The sequence below is a fragment of the Ictalurus furcatus genome, chromosome 27 (genome assembly GCF_023375685.1).
Source record: "Ictalurus furcatus strain D&B chromosome 27, Billie_1.0, whole genome shotgun sequence".
NCBI classification, from domain to species: Eukaryota; Metazoa; Chordata; class Actinopteri; order Siluriformes; family Ictaluridae; genus Ictalurus; species Ictalurus furcatus.
In genome coordinates, this window is record NC_071281.1 from 5,102,020 (window position 1) to 5,121,561 (window position 19,542).

Genomic DNA, 19,542 nt, shown 5'->3' on the forward strand with positions numbered 1-19,542 from the left:
TCCTCAAGAAACCTGGTGAGAAAACGCCAAGAATACATTTCTGGAAATTCTAGGCAGAAAGGGGGTCCACACTGAAGATGCTAAAATACTAAATTATTTTGATGTATTTGTTTTTTTTTTAATATCATAACATAATTCCCATAATTTCATTTGTGTTATTCCAGAGGTTTGATGACTTCTAAAATGTGAAAAATAAAAATAAAGAATGAGTGTCTAAACTTTTGACCGGTAGTATGTGTATATATTACAGTTTACCAGAATGCTTATATTTATGGTTCTTGTATGATGTAGACATAAAATATCTCCTAATAAAACGTATTTTTATCAAAAAACTTGATAAAAAATGAACACTAAGTAGCTCAAGGGGCGCACGGTGGCTTAGTGGTTAGCACGTTCGCCTCGTCAGGGTCGGGGTTCGATTCCCGCAGCTCTGTGTGTGTGGCGTTTGCATGTTCTCCCCGTGCTGCGGGGGTTTCCTCCGGGTACTCTGGTTTCCTCCCCCAGTCCAAAGACATGCGTGGTAGGCTGATTGGCATGTCCAAAGTGTCTGTAGTGTGTGAATGTATGTGTGATTGTGTGCCCTGCGATGGATTGGCACCCTGTCCAGGGTGTACCCCGTCTTGTGCCCGATTCTCCCTGGAACAGGCTCCAGGTTCCCCTGCGACCCTGAAAAGGAGTGAGCGGTTGAAGATGGATGGATGGACGGATGGACTAAGTAGCTCGCCACGCCTCTCTCATTTGCATATCGATCAGGTGACGCGGCTCCCTCACTTCCGCATTCGCTTCCCGGTCACGCGCCGCACTCGAAGCCGGGAGTCATGTGACTGTGTTGTTGTGCAACATGGCGGCGGACAGGCTCCTTCCTCTGGCCGGGTTTCTGCTCCTGTGTCCTGCGGCGGGTGTGTGGTGTTTCCCTAGCTTGAGAGAGCCGGTGTGCGGGTACAAGGTGTGTGAACTGAGGGGGGAAATTGTTACTACACACACACACACACACACGGTTTTAACTCGCTTTATCTACTTGTCTCGGTTTACTGTGTGTGCCTGTTTTAGTTCCTGGTGTAGTTACTCTTTCTATTTCTATTTAATTTGCTGTCTCTACATTGTCAGTGTGCGAAAGTGAAACTATTTGTAAGTGAAAGTAACTAAACCGTGATGTTGGAGATTTATCTATTATAAAGCGTGAGTTTTCACAGTCACAGTGCTAGCTAATGCGTCATTTTTAAAATAATATAATAATATCAATGTATTCTTTAATAATAATAAGAAAGGAATTGTTGTCAGATTGCTGTGGTGTAAGAGGAATAAAACATTTGGGGAGAATGCTTGCATAGGAAATTCATCAACTTCAGTGTGATTATTAAGTGGTTAAGTGTAATATGGACATCCTTAATAAGTGTGTGTGTGTGTGTGTGTGTGTGTGTGTGTGTGTAGTCATGTCCAGCAACAAAGCCATCCATGCTGAACGTGCACTTGGTTCCTCACACACATGATGATGTGGGCTGGCTGAAGACTGTGGATCAGTACTACTATGGAGGTAAAACACTGTATAGTTAGGGAGACACACACGCACACACACAGCATGGAATGTTCTATGTGATATTAAGTTTGGCTGAATTTCTAATATATATATATAAATGTATAATACTAATAATGTTATTATTGTTGTTGTTATTAATATTAATAATATTATGCTACATGATATTGACAAATATTAGCCAATCAGAATACTGTGTTTTGGTCTCATGATGGTGCAGTAGTGGACTTTTGTACTCAGCTGTATGTACACACACACACACACACACACACACACACACACACACAGTGTGCATATGCGTGATGCCCATCATATGATGTTTATGAGGTGATACAATGGAGAACATTACTAACACAGCACTTCTGTGTGTGTGTGTGTGTGTGTGTGTAGGCCGTAATAATATCCAGCATGCCGGGGTTCAGTACATCCTGGACTCGGTGGTGTCGGAGCTACAGAAGGATCCAGCGCGCAGGTTCATCTACGTGGAGACGGCGTTCTTCTATCGCTGGTGGAAACAGCAGGATCAGCAGACACGGAACATCGTCACCCAGCTGGTGGAGCAGGGTCAGAGTTCGTCTGTTCTTCTCCTCATTCATCTCCTCAATAGTTCTCTCGCTCATACACAGCAGCATGGGAACTGTTACACACCGGGCTGCGTTAGGGCTGTGAGGTGAATGATGACGGGATGAGGGAAAGAAAGAAAATAAGGATGAAAACGTGATGGAAGAAAGAAGGAAGAAACATAGGGCATCAAAAAGAAAGAATGGATAATGGGAAGAAAAGAGGTGAAGGAAATAAGAAGGAGAGAAGCTAGGAAAAAGAAAACGAATGAAGGAATTGACTGGAGGAAAATTATGGAGGAGAAAGAAAAAGAGAGAAGAAGAAAGATGGAAAGAAATAAAGATTATAGTGAGTGCTTTTCCATTGAATCTCTCTCTCTCTCTCTCGCTCTCTCTCTCTCTCTCTCTCTCTGTCTCTCTCTCTCTCTGCAGGCCGGTTGGAGTTTGTTAATGGAGGTTGGTGTATGAGTGATGAAGCCAGCACACACTACAGTGCAGTAATAGATCAGATGACTCTCGGTCTGCGCTTTCTAAACGACACGTTTGGAGATTGTGGTCGACCTCGAGTGGCCTGGCACATCGACCCGTTCGGCCACGCCCGAGAACACGCCTCCATGTTCGCCCAGGTAACGCACACATGCCCAGGTAATGCCCAACTATACAGATAATACATTACGTATCTCAAATATGATTTCTTAGTGAATATGACTGACACTCGGATATCACACAACTATACAGTAGATCACCTGGTTCTTTACCTGTCCAGAAAACACACACCTGCCCCAGGTAATGCTAACGTCCCGGAAACACACACCTGCCCCGGGTAACGCTAACGTCCCGGAAACACACACCTGTCCCGGAAACACACACTTGACTGCTAATGATTTCTTAGTAGTTATCATTCACTTCACCAACACACACCTGTTTCTGTGTGGTAGTTTGGGTGCATATGTTCAAATGTTTAGTGTGTGTGTGTGTGTGTGTGTGTGTGTGTGTGTGTGGTACAGATGGGCTATGATGGCTTGTTCTTTGGCCGTCTGGATTATCAGGATAAAGCTCGCAGGATGAAGATGCAGGAGATGGAGATGGTGTGGAGAGCGAGTGAGAGCCTAGAACCCCCGACTGCTGACCTCTTCACTGGTACACTCTCTCTCTCTCTCACTCTTACTCACTCACTCACTCACTCACAGACACACACACCACACACTTATCACACACACTTACACTTGGTTTGATGTCATGCCTATTTAATTTGGATGAACAAGGATGTCTTCAAAATTTGGACATTTGTAATATTAAACTGTATCGTGTGTGTGTGTAGGTGTTCTCCCGAATGGTTATAACCCTCCTGATGGGTTCTGTTGGGATCAGTCCTGCTCTGATGCCCCGGTGCAGGATGACCCGGACCTCGAGGACTACAACGTGGACCAACTGGTGGACACTTTCATCAGTCTCTCAGGCATACAGGTGAGGACAGGTGAAGATAGGTTCGTAATGTGGATCACAAGGCTGGTGTCTAAAATGCTCTTCTGTGTGTGTGTGTGTGTGTGTGTGTGTGTGTGTGTGTGTGTGTGTGTGTGTGTGTGTGTGTGTGTGTGAGAAACTCCCCCAGGCTGAGAAGTACAAGACGAATCACATCATCATGACGATGGGTTCTGATTTCCAGTACGAGAACGCTATCCCGTGGTATAAGAACATGGACAAGCTGATCCACTACGTTAACGCCAGGCAGGTGCAGGGAAGCAGAGTCCACGTCCTTTACTCCACCCCTTCATGTTACCTACAGGAACTCAACCTAGCTAACATCACCTGGTCAGTACACACACACACACACACACACACACACACACACACACACACACACACAATCTCTCTCTTACGGAATAGTGTGTCACTTATAGCAGCTCATATGACAGTAAAACTTTGTTATTATTCTGTCCCTAACTCAGGCCATTAAAGACAGATGATTTTTTCCCGTACGCTGACGCTGCTCATGATTTCTGGACCGGTTACTTCACGAGCCGGCCGGCGCTCAAACGTTACGAGAGACTCAGTAACAGCTTCCTGCAGGTCAACACACACACACACACACACACCTGCGAAGGGCTAAATAAACATAGCCATCCTCTACTGCATACTACCATGTGAAATAGTACATTTTGGAACCTTTCTTGTACGGTAATGGATAGTTTGAGACGGGACTCTTGTCTAAATGTGTATATTTTGGGATGGAACCGCTGGTCAGTTGTCATGGTAACCAGGAAAGCTGTAGGACCAATGTTTTTATTTTAAATTTTTTCATAATCCTTTAAGATATCTTTTTATTTGTTTGCGTCTCTGTGTCTCAGACGTGTAATCAGTTGGAGGTGCTGGGTGGGCTGAAGTCCACACATGGCCCATTTGGAGAGGGAAACAGCGACACGCTGAGTAAGTTCATTATTAAAGTGTTCGAAATTATCTGGATTCCTATTGGCTGCTAAGTAATTGACTGACTTGCTGTTTGTCCAATCAGAGCGTGCAATGGCTGTTGCGCAGCACCACGATGCGGTTTCTGGTACTGAGAAGCAGCACGTTGCCGACGACTATGCCAAGAGGCTCGCCATTGGCTCGGCACACTGCCAGGTACTACTACTAATACTACTTCTACTATTAATACTCTGACCAATGCTACTACCACTATTAATACTCTGACGACTACTACTACTACTATTAATACTCTGACTAATACTACTACTACTATTAATACTCTGACTAATACTACTACTACTATTAATACTCTGACGACTACTACTATTAATACTCTGACTAATACTACTACTACTACTACTCTGACTACTACTATTAATACTCTGACTACTACTACTACTATTAATAGTCTGACTACTACTACTATTAATACTCTGACTAATACTACTACTACTATTAATACTCTGACTACTACTACTACTATTAATACTCTGACGACTACTACTACTACTATTAATACTCTGACTAATACTACTACTACTATTAATACTCTGACTAATACTACTACTACTATTAATACTCTGACGACTACTACTATTAATACTCTGACTAATACTACTACTACTACTCTGACTACTACTATTAATACTCTGACTACTACTACTACTATTAATAGTCTGACTACTACTACTATTAATACTCTGACTAATACTACTACTACTATTAATACTCTGACTACTACTACTACTATTAATACTCTGACGACTACTACTATTAATACTCTGACTAATACTACTACTACTACTCTGACTACTACTATTAATACTCTGACCACTACTACTACTATTAATAGTCTGACTACAACTACTACTACTACTCTGACTACTACTACTACTATTAATACTCTGACTACTACTATTAATACTCTGACTAATACTACTACTACTATTAATACTCTGACTAATACTACTACTACTATTAATACTCTGACGACTACTACTATTAATACTCTGACTAATACTACAACTACTACTCTGACTACTACTATTAATACTCTGACTACTACTACTACTATTAATAGTCTGACTACTACTACTATTAATACTCTGACTAATACTACTACTACTATTAATACTCTGACTACTACTACTACTATTAATACTCTGACGACTACTACTACTATTAATACTCTGACGACTACTACTATTAATACTCTGACTAATACTACTACTACTACTCTGACTACTACTGTTAATACTCTGACTACTACTACTACTATTAATAGTCTGACTACAACTACTACTACTACTCTGACTACTACTACTACTATTAATACTCTGACTACTACTATTAATACTCTGACTAATACTACTACTACTATTAATACTCTGACTAATACTACTACTACTCTGACTACAACTACTACTACTACTCTGACTACTACTACTACTATTAATACTCTGACTAATACTACTACTACTACTACTCTGACTACTATTACTACTCTGACTACTACTACTATTAATACTCTGACTAATACTACTACTACTATTAATACTCTGACTACTACTACCACTATTAATACTCTGACTAATACTACTACTACTATTAATACTCTGACTACTACTACTACTACTATTAATACTCTGACTAATACTACTACTACTATTAATACTCTGACTACTACTACTACTATTAATACTCTGACTAATACTACTATTAATACTCTGACTAATACTACTATTAATACTCTGACTAATACTACTACTACTCTGACTATAACTACTACTACTACTCTGACTACTACTACTATTAATACTCTGACTAATACTACTACTACTACTCTGACTACTATTACTACTCTGACTACTACTACTATTAATACTCTGACTAATACTACTAATACTTCTCTGGCTACTACTACTACTATTAATACTCTGACTACTACTACTATTACTACTCTGACTAATACTACTACTACTACCACTCTGACTACTACTACTATTAATACTCTGACTACTACTACTACTATTAATACTCTGACTACTACTACTACTATTAATACTCTGACTACTACTACTACTATTAATACTCTGACTAATACTACTACTATTAATACTCTGACTACTACTACTACTACTCTGACTACTATTACTACTCTGACTACGACTACTACTATTAATACTCTGACTACTACTACTACTACTATTAATACTCTGACGACTACTACTACTACTCTGACGACTACTACTACTATTAATACTCTGACTACTACTACTACTACTATTAATACTCTGACTAATACTACTACTACTCTGACTACAACTACTACTACTACTCTGACTACTACTACTACTATTAATACTCTGACTAATACTACTACTACTACTCTGACTACTATTACTACTCTGACTACTACTACTATTAATACTCTGACTAATACTACTACTACTATTAATACTCTGACTACTACTACCACTATTAATACTCTGACTAATACTACTACCACTATTAATACTCTGACTAATACTACTACTACTATTAATACTCTGACTACTACTACTACTACTATTAATACTCTGACTACTACTACTACTACTATTAATACTCTGACTACTACTACTACTGTTAATACTCTGACTAATACTACTACTACTATTAATACTCTGACTACTACTACTACTATTAATACTCTGACTAATACTACTATTAATACTCTGACTAATACTACTACTACTCTGACTATTACTACTCTGACTACAACTACTACTACTACTCTGACTACTACTACTATTAATACTCTGACTAATACTACTACTACTACTCTGACTACTATTACTACTCTGACTACTACTACTATTAATACTCTGACTAATACTACTAATACTTCTCTGGCTACTACTACTACTATTAATACTCTGACTACTACTACTATTACTACTCTGACTACAACTACTACTATTAATACTCTGACTAATACTACTACTACTACCACTCTGACTACTACTACTATTAATACTCTGACTACTACTACTACTATTAATACTCTGACTACTACTACTACTCTGACTACTATTACTACTCTGACTACGACTACTACTATTAATACTCTGACTACTACTACTACTACTATTAATACTCTGACGACTACTACTACTACTCTGACGACTACTACTACTATTAATACTCTGACTAATACTACTACTACTCTGACTACAACTACTACTACTACTCTGACTACTACTACTACTATTAATACTCTGACTAATACTACTACTACTACTCTGACTACTATTACTACTCTGACTACTACTACTATTAATACTCTGACTAATACTACTACTACTCTGACTATAACTACTACTACTACTCTGACTACTACTACTATTAATACTCTGACTAATACTACTACTACTACTCTGACTACTATTACTACTCTGACTACTACTACTATTAATACTCTGACTAATACTACTAATACTTCTCTGGCTACTACTACTACTATTAATACTCTGACTACTACTACTATTACTACTCTGACTAATACTACTACTACTACCACTCTGACTACTACTACTATTAATACTCTGACTACTACTACTACTATTAATACTCTGACTACTACTACTACTATTAATACTCTGACTACTACTACTACTATTAATACTCTGACTAATACTACTACTATTAATACTCTGACTACTACTACTACTACTCTGACTACTATTACTACTCTGACTACGACTACTACTATTAATACTCTGACTACTACTACTACTACTATTAATACTCTGACGACTACTACTACTACTCTGACGACTACTACTACTATTAATACTCTGACTACTACTACTACTACTATTAATACTCTGACTAATACTACTACTACTCTGACTACAACTACTACTACTACTCTGACTACTACTACTACTATTAATACTCTGACTAATACTACTACTACTACTCTGACTACTATTACTACTCTGACTACTACTACTATTAATACTCTGACTAATACTACTACTACTATTAATACTCTGACTACTACTACCACTATTAATACTCTGACTAATACTACTACCACTATTAATACTCTGACTAATACTACTACTACTATTAATACTCTGACTACTACTACTACTACTATTAATACTCTGACTACTACTACTACTACTATTAATACTCTGACTACTACTACTACTGTTAATACTCTGACTAATACTACTACTACTATTAATACTCTGACTACTACTACTACTATTAATACTCTGACTAATACTACTATTAATACTCTGACTAATACTACTACTACTCTGACTATTACTACTCTGACTACAACTACTACTACTACTCTGACTACTACTACTATTAATACTCTGACTAATACTACTACTACTACTCTGACTACTATTACTACTCTGACTACTACTACTATTAATACTCTGACTAATACTACTAATACTTCTCTGGCTACTACTACTACTATTAATACTCTGACTACTACTACTATTACTACTCTGACTACAACTACTACTATTAATACTCTGACTAATACTACTACTACTACCACTCTGACTACTACTACTATTAATACTCTGACTACTACTACTACTATTAATACTCTGACTACTACTACTACTCTGACTACTATTACTACTCTGACTACGACTACTACTATTAATACTCTGACTACTACTACTACTACTATTAATACTCTGACGACTACTACTACTACTCTGACGACTACTACTACTATTAATACTCTGACTAATACTACTACTACTCTGACTACAACTACTACTACTACTCTGACTACTACTACTACTATTAATACTCTGACTAATACTACTACTACTACTCTGACTACTATTACTACTCTGACTACTACTACTATTAATACTCTGACTAATACTACTACTACTATTAATACTCTGACTACTACTACCACTATTAATACTCTGACTAATACTACTACTACTATTAATACTCTGACTACTACTACTACTACTATTAATACTCTGACTAATACTACTACTACTATTAATACTCTGACTACTACTACTACTATTAATACTCTGACTACTACTACTATTAATACTCTGACTACTACTACTATTACTACTCTGACTACAACTACTACTATTAATACTCTGACTAATACTACTACTACTACCACTCTGACTACTACTACTACTACTACCACTCTGACTAATACTACTACTATTAATACTCTGACTACTACTACTACTACTCTGACTACTATTACTACTCTGACTACGACTACTACTATTAATACTCTGACTACTACTACTACTACTATTAATACTCTGACGACTACTACTACTACTCTGACGACTACTACTACTATTAATACTCTGACTACTACTACTACTATTAATACTCTGACTAATACTACTACTACTCTGACTACAACTACTACTACTACTCTGACTACTACTACTACTATTAATATTCTGACTAATACTACTACTACTACTCTGACTACTATTACTACTCTGACTACTACTACTATTAATACTCTGACTAATACTACTACTACTATTAATACTCTGACTACTACTACCACTGTTAATACTCTGACTAATACTACTACTACTATAAATACTCTGACTACTACTACTACTACTATTAATACTCTGACTAATACTACTACTACTATTAATACTCTGACTACTACTACTACTATTAATACTCTGACTAATACTACTATTAATACTCTGACTAATACTACTACTACTCTGACTACTACTACTATTAATACTCTGACTAATACTACTACTACTACTCTGACTACTATTACTACTCTGACTACTACTACTATTAATACTCTGACTAATACTACTAATACTTCTCTGGCTACTACTACTACTATTAATACTCTGACTACTACTACTATTACTACTCTGACTACAACTACTACTATTAATACTCTGACTAATACTACTACTACTACCACTCTGACTACTACTACTATTAATACTCTGACTACTACTACTACTATTAATACTCTGACTAATACTACTACTATTAATACTCTGACTAATACTACTACTACTACTCTGACTACTATTACTACTCTGACTACTACTACTATTAATACTCTGACTAATACTACTAATACTTCTCTGGCTACTACTACTACTATTAATACTCTGACTACTACTACTATTACTACTCTGATTACAACTACTACTATTAATACTCTGACTAATACTACTACTACTATTAATACTCTGACTAATACTACTAGTACTTCTCTGACGACTACTACTACTATTAATACTCTGACTACTGCTACTACTATTAATACTCTGACGACTACTACTACTCTGACGACTACTACTACTATTAATACTCTGACTACTGCTACTACTATTAATACTCTGACGACTACTACTACTACTACTACTCTGACTACTACTACTGCTACTACTATTAACCCTCTTACCCCTTAGTTCCCACAGTATTATGTCCCACAACCCTATATTCCCCATAGAAACAGCATGCCAACCCTGAGTTCCCGGGCCAAAATTGGCCCCAAAATCAACATTTTAATTTTAACTTTTTTTGGCCTTGAAACAACTTATAATAATGTATTTGTGTAATATTACTTTGAAAATGAAGCAGTTCAGTGTTTTTACTCCCCTTAAAGAACAATTCTTAACTAGAGAAATTACGAAACATGCTTGCTAAAATCCTTCTAATCATTTAGAAGCACCATACGAGCATCAGCGTGGTCAATGCCTTTGAATAAATGCATTTTAGCGCCAAAAGTCAAGTTTCTGGTGATAATCAGACCAGCAGGTACTGTTTTCATGAATGCACAGAATGTCACGTTATGACTCCAAACCCCTGCAGTGTCAGTCGCACTGGTTGATGCTGAAGATGAAGACGGATCAGGGTCTGAATCAGGAGAGTTTGCTTCACTATCAGTTTCGGTTTCGGTTTCAACATCGCCTGAACTTTCACTGCTGTCACTATCTAGAGTCCTTGCTCTCGCATGTGTAACTGTGTATGTTTTCTTTTTTTTCCACTGTTTTAGATGTACCTGTGTTCACTGTAGGTGTAACTTTAACTGGAACACGATTAGCTTTTCGCTTTGGCATTTTTAGTTCACTTCTACTATTACACCAATATTCACGCTTGGATCATCTTCATTGTAATGACGGCATGATGTCGTAATCACGTCGTGACGTCATGACGTCGTCAACCTTCCGGGTCAAAAATAATAATTAAATAAGTAAGGAATCATAGCAGAGTAATGCCGGTATACCGGCCTTACGGGGACTTGGCATAGACGACCAAGCCGGTATATCGTCCTAACGGGAATAGATCAAAGACGGGCAAGCCGGTTTTTCGGCCTTACGGGGTAAGAGGGTTAATACTCTGACTGCTACTACTCTGACTACTACTACTCTGACTATTACTACTCTGACTACGACTACTACTACTACTCTGACTACTATTAATACTCTGACTACTACTACTACTATTAATACTCTGACTACTACTACTACTCTGACTACTATTACTACTACTACTCTGACTACTATTACTACTACTACTACTCTGACTACTATTACTATTACTACTCTGACTACGACTACTACTACTACTCTGACTACTACTACTACTATTAATACTCTGACTAATACTACTACTACTACTCTGACGACTACGGCGACTATTACTACTACCACTACTACTAATAATAATAATTCAGTAGTTCCTGTTTTTGAGCTGAAAGTGATGAAGGTATGAAGGAAAATCCAAAACGTCATGCAGTTAGTAATGTTAGTCATTTATTTATTGGGTGGAAAAAGAAAGAAAGGTGGATGAAGCTCTCTTTCTCTCTTTGGCATGTGATGAGTTGTTTCAGACTTCTGGTGATACAGGTGTGTTTCAGGTCCAGGTAACACAGCTGGGGTTAAGTCACAAACTGTGAAACGGTATCTCCGGTATTCCCCTCCTATGGATCAAGTCCATAGCCTTCTGGAGGTTCTATCTCTGGTTTCTGCTATGTTCCTGGCATCTTGTCTACAGTGCAGTCCTGTGACACCCAGGATTTTGAGGGTTTTTTTATACATAGTCTCATGCCAAGCCTTGGAAGTTCTCCTCCATCCTTGCCTCTGGCGTACGTCAACCAGGTCCTCCTTTGTCCTTGGTCAGACAGAGCCACCAGTATTGCTTTTCCAACCGCGAGGACCATGTCTCACCTAACCATGATTGCTGCAGAGGAGTCCAGGAACTTCTGCTGCTTCTGTAGGTCAACCTTCAGCTCTCTGGTCACTTGCCTTGGAGAGGACCACTCGCAATGCGTTTTGGTTCCTTCCCAGTTTTGACAAAGTCAGTGGTGGTGTGTTCTATTATTGATCCCAGTACAAATTACATCTGCCATCACCAGTGGTGGCATCACCTCCAAGGCAGTTGAAAAACAGTTGAGATTGTGCTTCAGGAATCTTCTTTTAAGGCTCTGAAGGCATCCCTCAACAGAAGAGATTGGATGCAATTGGGAAGAAAGTCTGACCGAGACGTGTTTCTGCCCATTTCCTGCATGCATCCTCGTGTCAGATCCCAACATCTTGCTGGTGTTTATTTCCTCTATGCTTCCATGAACATCCTTCCGAACGAGTTGATGTTCCTGGTTTTGTGCCTTGTCTTAACAATTGCTCAGCATGTTACCTTTCCTGATAACCTGGACCACTGATCTTGACTTGGCCTGGTCGACTGCATCCTGTGTCCTCCACTCAATCCTAACCCTCACCTCTTTGCTTGTCTTGGAGATGATGGTGTCCAAGTAGGATTCGTATCACAGCACCCATTTTCCACTGGTCAGCATGAACTCCTTTTTTGCTGAAGAGGAGCTGTCTGCCTTTGCAGCAACTCTCACCACCTACAAAGACAGTGATTGAGCTCCTTTGGAAAACTGTAGATCATGTGACACTGGGGCATAGACCAGCATGTCCCACAGGGCTTAAAGGTAGATGCTGGAAGACCTTGGACGTCCCTGCCAGACCTGGTTTCTCCACTGAAGTCAGCCAAGTTTTCAGTTTCTGTAATGCAGAGGTGTTCCTCAGGGTGCAGTCAAAGTTCTTGACAGGCTTTTTGATGGAGGATGGAATCTGGACTCAGAAGCAGAACCTGTCAGTTTCCTTCCTGCACTTCAAAACCTGGGACCTGGACTTTGTTTGGTTTAAAGCATCCATACCCAGGTCATGAGATCTTAGAAGTTCCATCTGTAGCCAGACACACCGTGTTGTTTCTGCGAGGTCATCCATTAACAGTCTACTGGACGAAAGGTGGACACCAGATTTGGTCAGAAAACCCCTACACTCCCTTTGATTCTGACCAGCATGTTCATTGCTAAGTCGAGTAGAAACACCAGAACAGGGCATCTAGTTGACTGTATACATTTGTTCTCAGGAGTGACTTAGTGTGAGGTGACATCCATCAAATTCCCACTTTATTCCATTCTGTCTGTCTCTCTGTAGGTGTTGGTCAGTAACTCTCTGGCGTTTCTCAGTGGCTCTGACGTGCCACGTGTCTTCTGCGAGAACCTCAACATTAGTGCGTGTCCTCTCACTGAAAGCAGCAAACAGGTAACACCTACGATATAATGCACACTGAAGACCAGCAGAGCTAAATAGTATCTCCGCCCACTTTTGTAAGCAGTTTTCGCTCTAGAAGTTTCTTTGACCTTCCTTGAGATTTAAGGTGTCTTAGCTGGAGGCCCACCAAGCCACACTGTAGTGTCTCAGTCCCAATTCAAAGTTTTGAACCTGAAACTTCCAGAACCAGAACTCCATTTCCAGGAATCTGGTGATGTATTTAGTGGGCGTGGCTTTACAGTTGTTTAGCACTTAACTGCTAACATTCTCTGTTTTGATCTCTCAGTTCTTGCTGAATGTGTATAACCCTCTGGCTCGTCCCGTGAGCTGGTCGGTTCACCTGCCTGTTAACGGAACGGTCTACAACGTCACGGACTCGGATGGCGCACCTGTGGACAATCAGGTGGATGTGTTTCAGATCTTTTTTTAATCAGGCATAATTAATATTCTTTTGAAAGCCTTGTTAACGTAAAGTCTACAGGCCGTTAAAAATTTTCAATTAATCCTGCCCTCTCGCTCTCTCTGTCGCTCTCTCTGTCGCTCTCTCAGGTGATACCCGTGTCCAAGGCGACTCAGGCTTTGAGGCGAGATCGTGGTTCTGCTCAATTTGAATTGGTCTTCCAAGTTCAGGCTCCTTCATTGGGCTTCAACACCTACACCGTCACACTGCTGAAGAACAGCCCCGCCCCGCCCTCACCCAAACCTGTAGCCCCGCCCTCCATCCAGAATAAGGTTAGAACTAACAATCTCTCTATCCAGAACCCAGTGTTCCAGGACAGAACCTAGTGTTTCATCATCTATCTAGGACTCAAAAGCTAGCAGTCCCTCTGTCCAGAACCAAGTAAGAACCCGGAGCGCCATTTACCCTGAACTAGGTCCCTGAACTAGGTCCCTGAACCTCTCAAACCAGATGCATTATGGGTATTGTGTATACCTTGTTCATGCATTAATGCTTCCTATTCTTCATTACACATAGTGGACTTAAAAAGTAGTGCACTACAGAGTGGTTAGGGACAAAGCCGGTCTGTGTTCTGTCTGTTTTAGTACCTGAAAGTGACCTTTGACACGCAAACAGGACTGGTGAGTGGCCTGACCAACCTGGAAACCCAGCAGACCATCAAACTTACACAGAACTTCTACTGGTCCGTCTTTCTCACACACGCAAACACATATATATATACACAAAACACACTTTCAAACATATACACACACACACACACACACACACACACACACACACACACACACACTGTAATGTTGCTACTGAGTGATGGATCAATATCTAATCAGTCCAGACAAGTCAGCCTTTGTGTGTTAGGGTGCATGTCTGATGAAATGATCTCTCTCTCTCTCTCTCTCTCTCTCTCTCCCTCCCTCTATCTCTCCCTCTGTATGTGTGTGTGTGTGTGTGTGTTGCGTTGCAGGTACAATGCAAGTGTTGGCAACTCGGAGAGCTTTCAGACATCAGGAGCGTACATTTTCAGACCAAACTCATCCACACCCGTTATCATTAACACGAAGCCTGAAGTCACCACACTGCAGGTAACACACACACACACACACACACACACACGCACACACGCACACACACACGCACACAAACACAGAGTTATAAACAGGAAATTTGTGTGTGTGTGTAGAACTCTGTGGTACAGGAGGTGAGACAGCAGTTCAGTCCGTGGGTGTCTCAGGTCATACGCCTCTACACTGAGAGCAAACACTTGGAGCTGGAGTGGACTGTAGGACCCATACCGGTCAAGTGAGGACACACACACGCACTCACACACATGTACACACATACACACAGAGTAATAAGTAAATTAAAAACACAACATATTGAATACCCAGAACATTTAACACGTTTGTTTGTCACACATATACGCACTCATCCTGTGATTACAAGTGTGGGTATCTGTGTGCGTGTGTGTGCGCGTGTGTGTGCGCACGTGTGTGTGTGCGCGCGCGTGCGTGTGCGTGCAGTGATGGTTTTGGGAAGGAGGTGATCACTCGGCTGGACTCGAGCATTGAGACAGAGGGATATTTCTACACCGACTCTAACGGCAGAGAGATCTTACAGAGACGGTAGCGATAACACAATCACACAGATATCATCACCACACACACACACACACACACAGACAGTACAGTTCAGGTCACATGATTCTGCTCTATCCAATCAGGAAAGACTATCGCCCTACATGGGACCTGAAACAGACAGAGCCGATTGCAGGCAATTATTATCCAATCAACACCCGCGCTTTCATAAAGGTGTGTGACTCACCGCAATTTATTAACCAATTATTCATTTATTTAAATAATGAATACATGTTTCTTATTTAAATATTTACATATATATTTTATATAATATTTGCTTTTTATATTTATTTAATTGAAATGAATTATAGTTGTTTATTTAAATGAATTGTGTGTGTGTGTGTGTAGGATGAACAGAACCAGATGACGGTGGTGACTGATCGCTCTCAGGGCATCAGTAGCATTTACAACGGCTCTCTGGAGATAATGGTGATTAATTCAGGCTCTGCCCCAATACTAGAACACAGACCCTGTTCTAACAAGTGTTCTAACGTGTGTGTGTGTGTGTGTGTCAGGTGCACAGGCGTTTGCTGCGTGATGATAATCGGGGCGTGGCCGAGCCTCTCTCTGAGCCGGGAGAATACTATGACGGTCTGGCTGTGCGTGGACGCTTGCTCTTGGCTCTGACTCCGCCCAGCACCGCGGCCGACACCCACCGCCCACTCGGCCAGGAGATGGTGTTCCAGCCCACACTGTCCTTCCAGCAGGGGGCGGCACACAGCACCACACCACAAGTACATCACTTTCCGCTTTTTTTTCTCATTTTACAGCCAATCAGAGCGTCCGATAGAAAAAGCCGGATACACCGAGGGGCATCTGCTCCAGGGATGTACTAATCCAAACAATTATCACACTCTTACCTGTCTGTCTCTCACACACTTACCTGGCTGTCTCACACTCTTACCTGTCTGTCTCTGTCACTCACACTCTAACCTGTGTCTGTCTGTCCCTCTGTCTCACACTTTTACCTCTCTCTCTCTCTCTCTGTCTCACACTCTTACCTGTCTGTCTATCGATCTGTCTCACACTTTTACCTGTCTGTCTCTCTGTCTCACACTTTTACCTGTCTGTCTCTCTATCTGTCTCTCACACTCTAATCTGTGTCTGTCTCTCTCTCTGTCTCACACTTTTACCTGTATCTCTCTCTCTCTCTGTCTCACACTTTTACCTGTCTGTCTCTCACACTCTAACCTGTGTCTGTCTCTCTCTCTGTCTCACACTTTTACCTGTATCTGTCTCTCTCTGTCTCACACTCTAACCTGTGTCTGTCTCTCTCTGTCTCACACTTTTACCTGTCTCTCACACTCTTACCTGTCTGTCTCTCTCTCTGTCGCTCACACACTTACTTGTCTGTCTTTGTCTCTCACACACTTACTTGTCTGTCTTTGTCTCTCACACACTTACTTGTCTGTCTTTGTCTCTCACACACTTACTTGTCTGTCTTTGTCTCTCACACACTTACTTGTCTGTCTGTCTCTGTTTCTCACACTCTTACCTCTCTCTCTCAGTTCTCAGGATTGATCTCAGCACTGCCCCCTGCTGTTCATGTGCTCACTCTGTCTCAGTGGGATCAGGATTCTGTGCTGCTGAGGCTGGAGCATCAGTACGAGCGCTCAGAGAGCCACGCCCACTCTCAGCCCATCACCATCAGTCTGCAGGTAATACGCCCCTTTAATTCTACAGCGCTGTGAAAGAGTTTTTTGGGATAATGTTCTGTGGGCTGATGAGTCAGTGGTGGTGGTGGTGGTGCTGGTAGCAGCAGCATGGGGGTGTGGGGTGGCTTTGCTGCTTCAGGGCCTGGACAACTCACTATAACTGACAGAACCAAGAATTCTGCTGAAGGAGAATGTTGGGTCATCAGTCCATGATCTGAGGCACAAGCACAGTTATGCACTAAGTGAATAGTCTGAGGCACGAGCAAGTCCACCATTGACCCTTAGTGTGTGTGTGTGTGTGTGTGTGTGTGTTTGTGTAGAAATTGTTTTCCACTCTGGATATAGTGGGTGTGTCTGAGATGAGTCTGGGAGCCAATCAGTGGAAAGAGGACATGAAGCGCATGCAGTGGAAGCCTGACAGTGGTCCGTACACACACACACACACACACACACACAGTTATTATAGTTTAAACATTTATGACTGTATTTAACAGAAAACTAAGGATTTTTTAAAAATAGTTATTATACGCAATAATATTAGTGTAAATATTTAGTATTTATTTGTGAATATCAATTTATTTTTAGTTTACAATTCTTCACTTAAACTATTTACATGAAGAAAAATCATCCTGTCATATTCTGCTATTTATAATAATAATAATAATAATAATAATAATAATAATAACGTGGTGTGGCAGGTGAGACAGCGGTGCCCCTGCATGAGCATGTGGGAGACCCCTCATCCTGGGAGATTACACTGAACCCCATGGAGATTCGCACCTTCCTGCTGCGAGTGCGGCACAAATAAATCAACCAATCACAGAGCTCCGTCACTGCAGCAGCCAGTGAGTTCACAGTGCCACATCAACCAGCCAATCAGAGCTCAGCCCTGACACAGTATTACTGAGAGAAGGTGATAATCTTACACACACACACACACACACACAGAGGTGTTTATATCACTATACCCTGGCATTATTTTTTACCAAAAGTATGAATATTTTGTAGGAAAATATCAGAACATAAATCATAAACATTAGGAATTCAACCAAACTGATTCTTTACTGCTTTTGTGCACAAATCTGTCTGGTGTTGGTTTTAGCTTTTGTTTCTTACTTTAAAAAAAAACAAAAAAAAACAAGTGGGTGGAGCTGAGAACATGTCACTAGACCTTTAGCCACACCCACTCAAAATCAGGATATTTACAACTTTTAATGAATTCAAATGAGTTGTATTTAGATTTTGATACAGTTAGTTTTAATTGTAATACTGGTACTGCGTGTGTGTGTGTGTGGTCCGTCTTTGAGCCTGCGCTGATCTGCTATTTGTCATGTTGGCGCATTTTGTGGCTGACGGTTTTTAATTTTCATGTTTTTTCCATCCCTTCACTGTAGGGACAACTTTAATTCTGATGCGAGTGTTGATGTAATATTTTTTAAGACTTTTTTGGAAACGGTATGAATAAATTCATGATGTAATTAATTAAACCCACACTTCTCTTCAGTTCTTTCTGAACACACAGCTGAGACTCGCACGACACACACACACACACACACCCTTAAGTATTTTCATCTTCATTGAAAAAAAAACTTTTTTTATTTAAT

The 19,542-nt window shown here is 40.2% G+C and overlaps 1 protein-coding gene across 2 annotated transcripts; it reads left to right on the top strand.

Moving 5' to 3' along the window:
• The first annotated feature begins 801 nt into the window (after nt 1-801).
• On the top strand, nt 802-18,903 carry man2b1 (mannosidase, alpha, class 2B, member 1). Of its 2 annotated transcripts, XM_053616670.1 has the most exons (23): nt 802-946; nt 1,432-1,534; nt 1,925-2,098; nt 2,527-2,720; nt 3,102-3,234; nt 3,416-3,561; nt 3,707-3,906; nt 4,044-4,164; nt 4,443-4,521; nt 4,607-4,716; nt 14,073-14,180; nt 14,476-14,592; nt 14,739-14,921; nt 15,234-15,331; nt 15,614-15,731; nt 15,830-15,948; nt 16,170-16,271; nt 16,370-16,457; nt 16,632-16,712; nt 16,799-17,017; nt 17,792-17,941; nt 18,259-18,361; nt 18,637-18,903. In XM_053616670.1, exons 1-23 carry the CDS (start codon nt 842-844, stop codon nt 18,744-18,746), a joined length of 2,961 nt encoding a protein of 986 aa, XP_053472645.1. In that variant the 5' UTR covers nt 802-841; the 3' UTR covers nt 18,747-18,903. The 2 variants fall into 2 exon arrangements, with proteins under 2 accessions (XP_053472645.1, XP_053472646.1); XM_053616671.1 differs by lacking the exons at nt 802-946; nt 1,432-1,534 and having other exon boundaries at nt 1,956-2,319.
• The last annotated feature ends 639 nt before the right edge of the window (nt 18,904-19,542 follow it).

Coding starts and splice junctions, on each gene's coding strand:
- man2b1 (XM_053616670.1), top strand. CDS start 842: ATGGCGGCGGACAGGCTCCTTCCTCTGGCCGGGTTTCTGCTCCTGTGT. Junction 947..1,431: donor AGCCGGTGTGCGGGTACAAG/GTGTGTGAACTG, acceptor GTGTGTGTGTAG/TCATGTCCAGCAACAAAGCC. Junction 4,165..4,442: donor TCAGTAACAGCTTCCTGCAG/GTCAACACACAC, acceptor TCTGTGTCTCAG/ACGTGTAATCAGTTGGAGGT.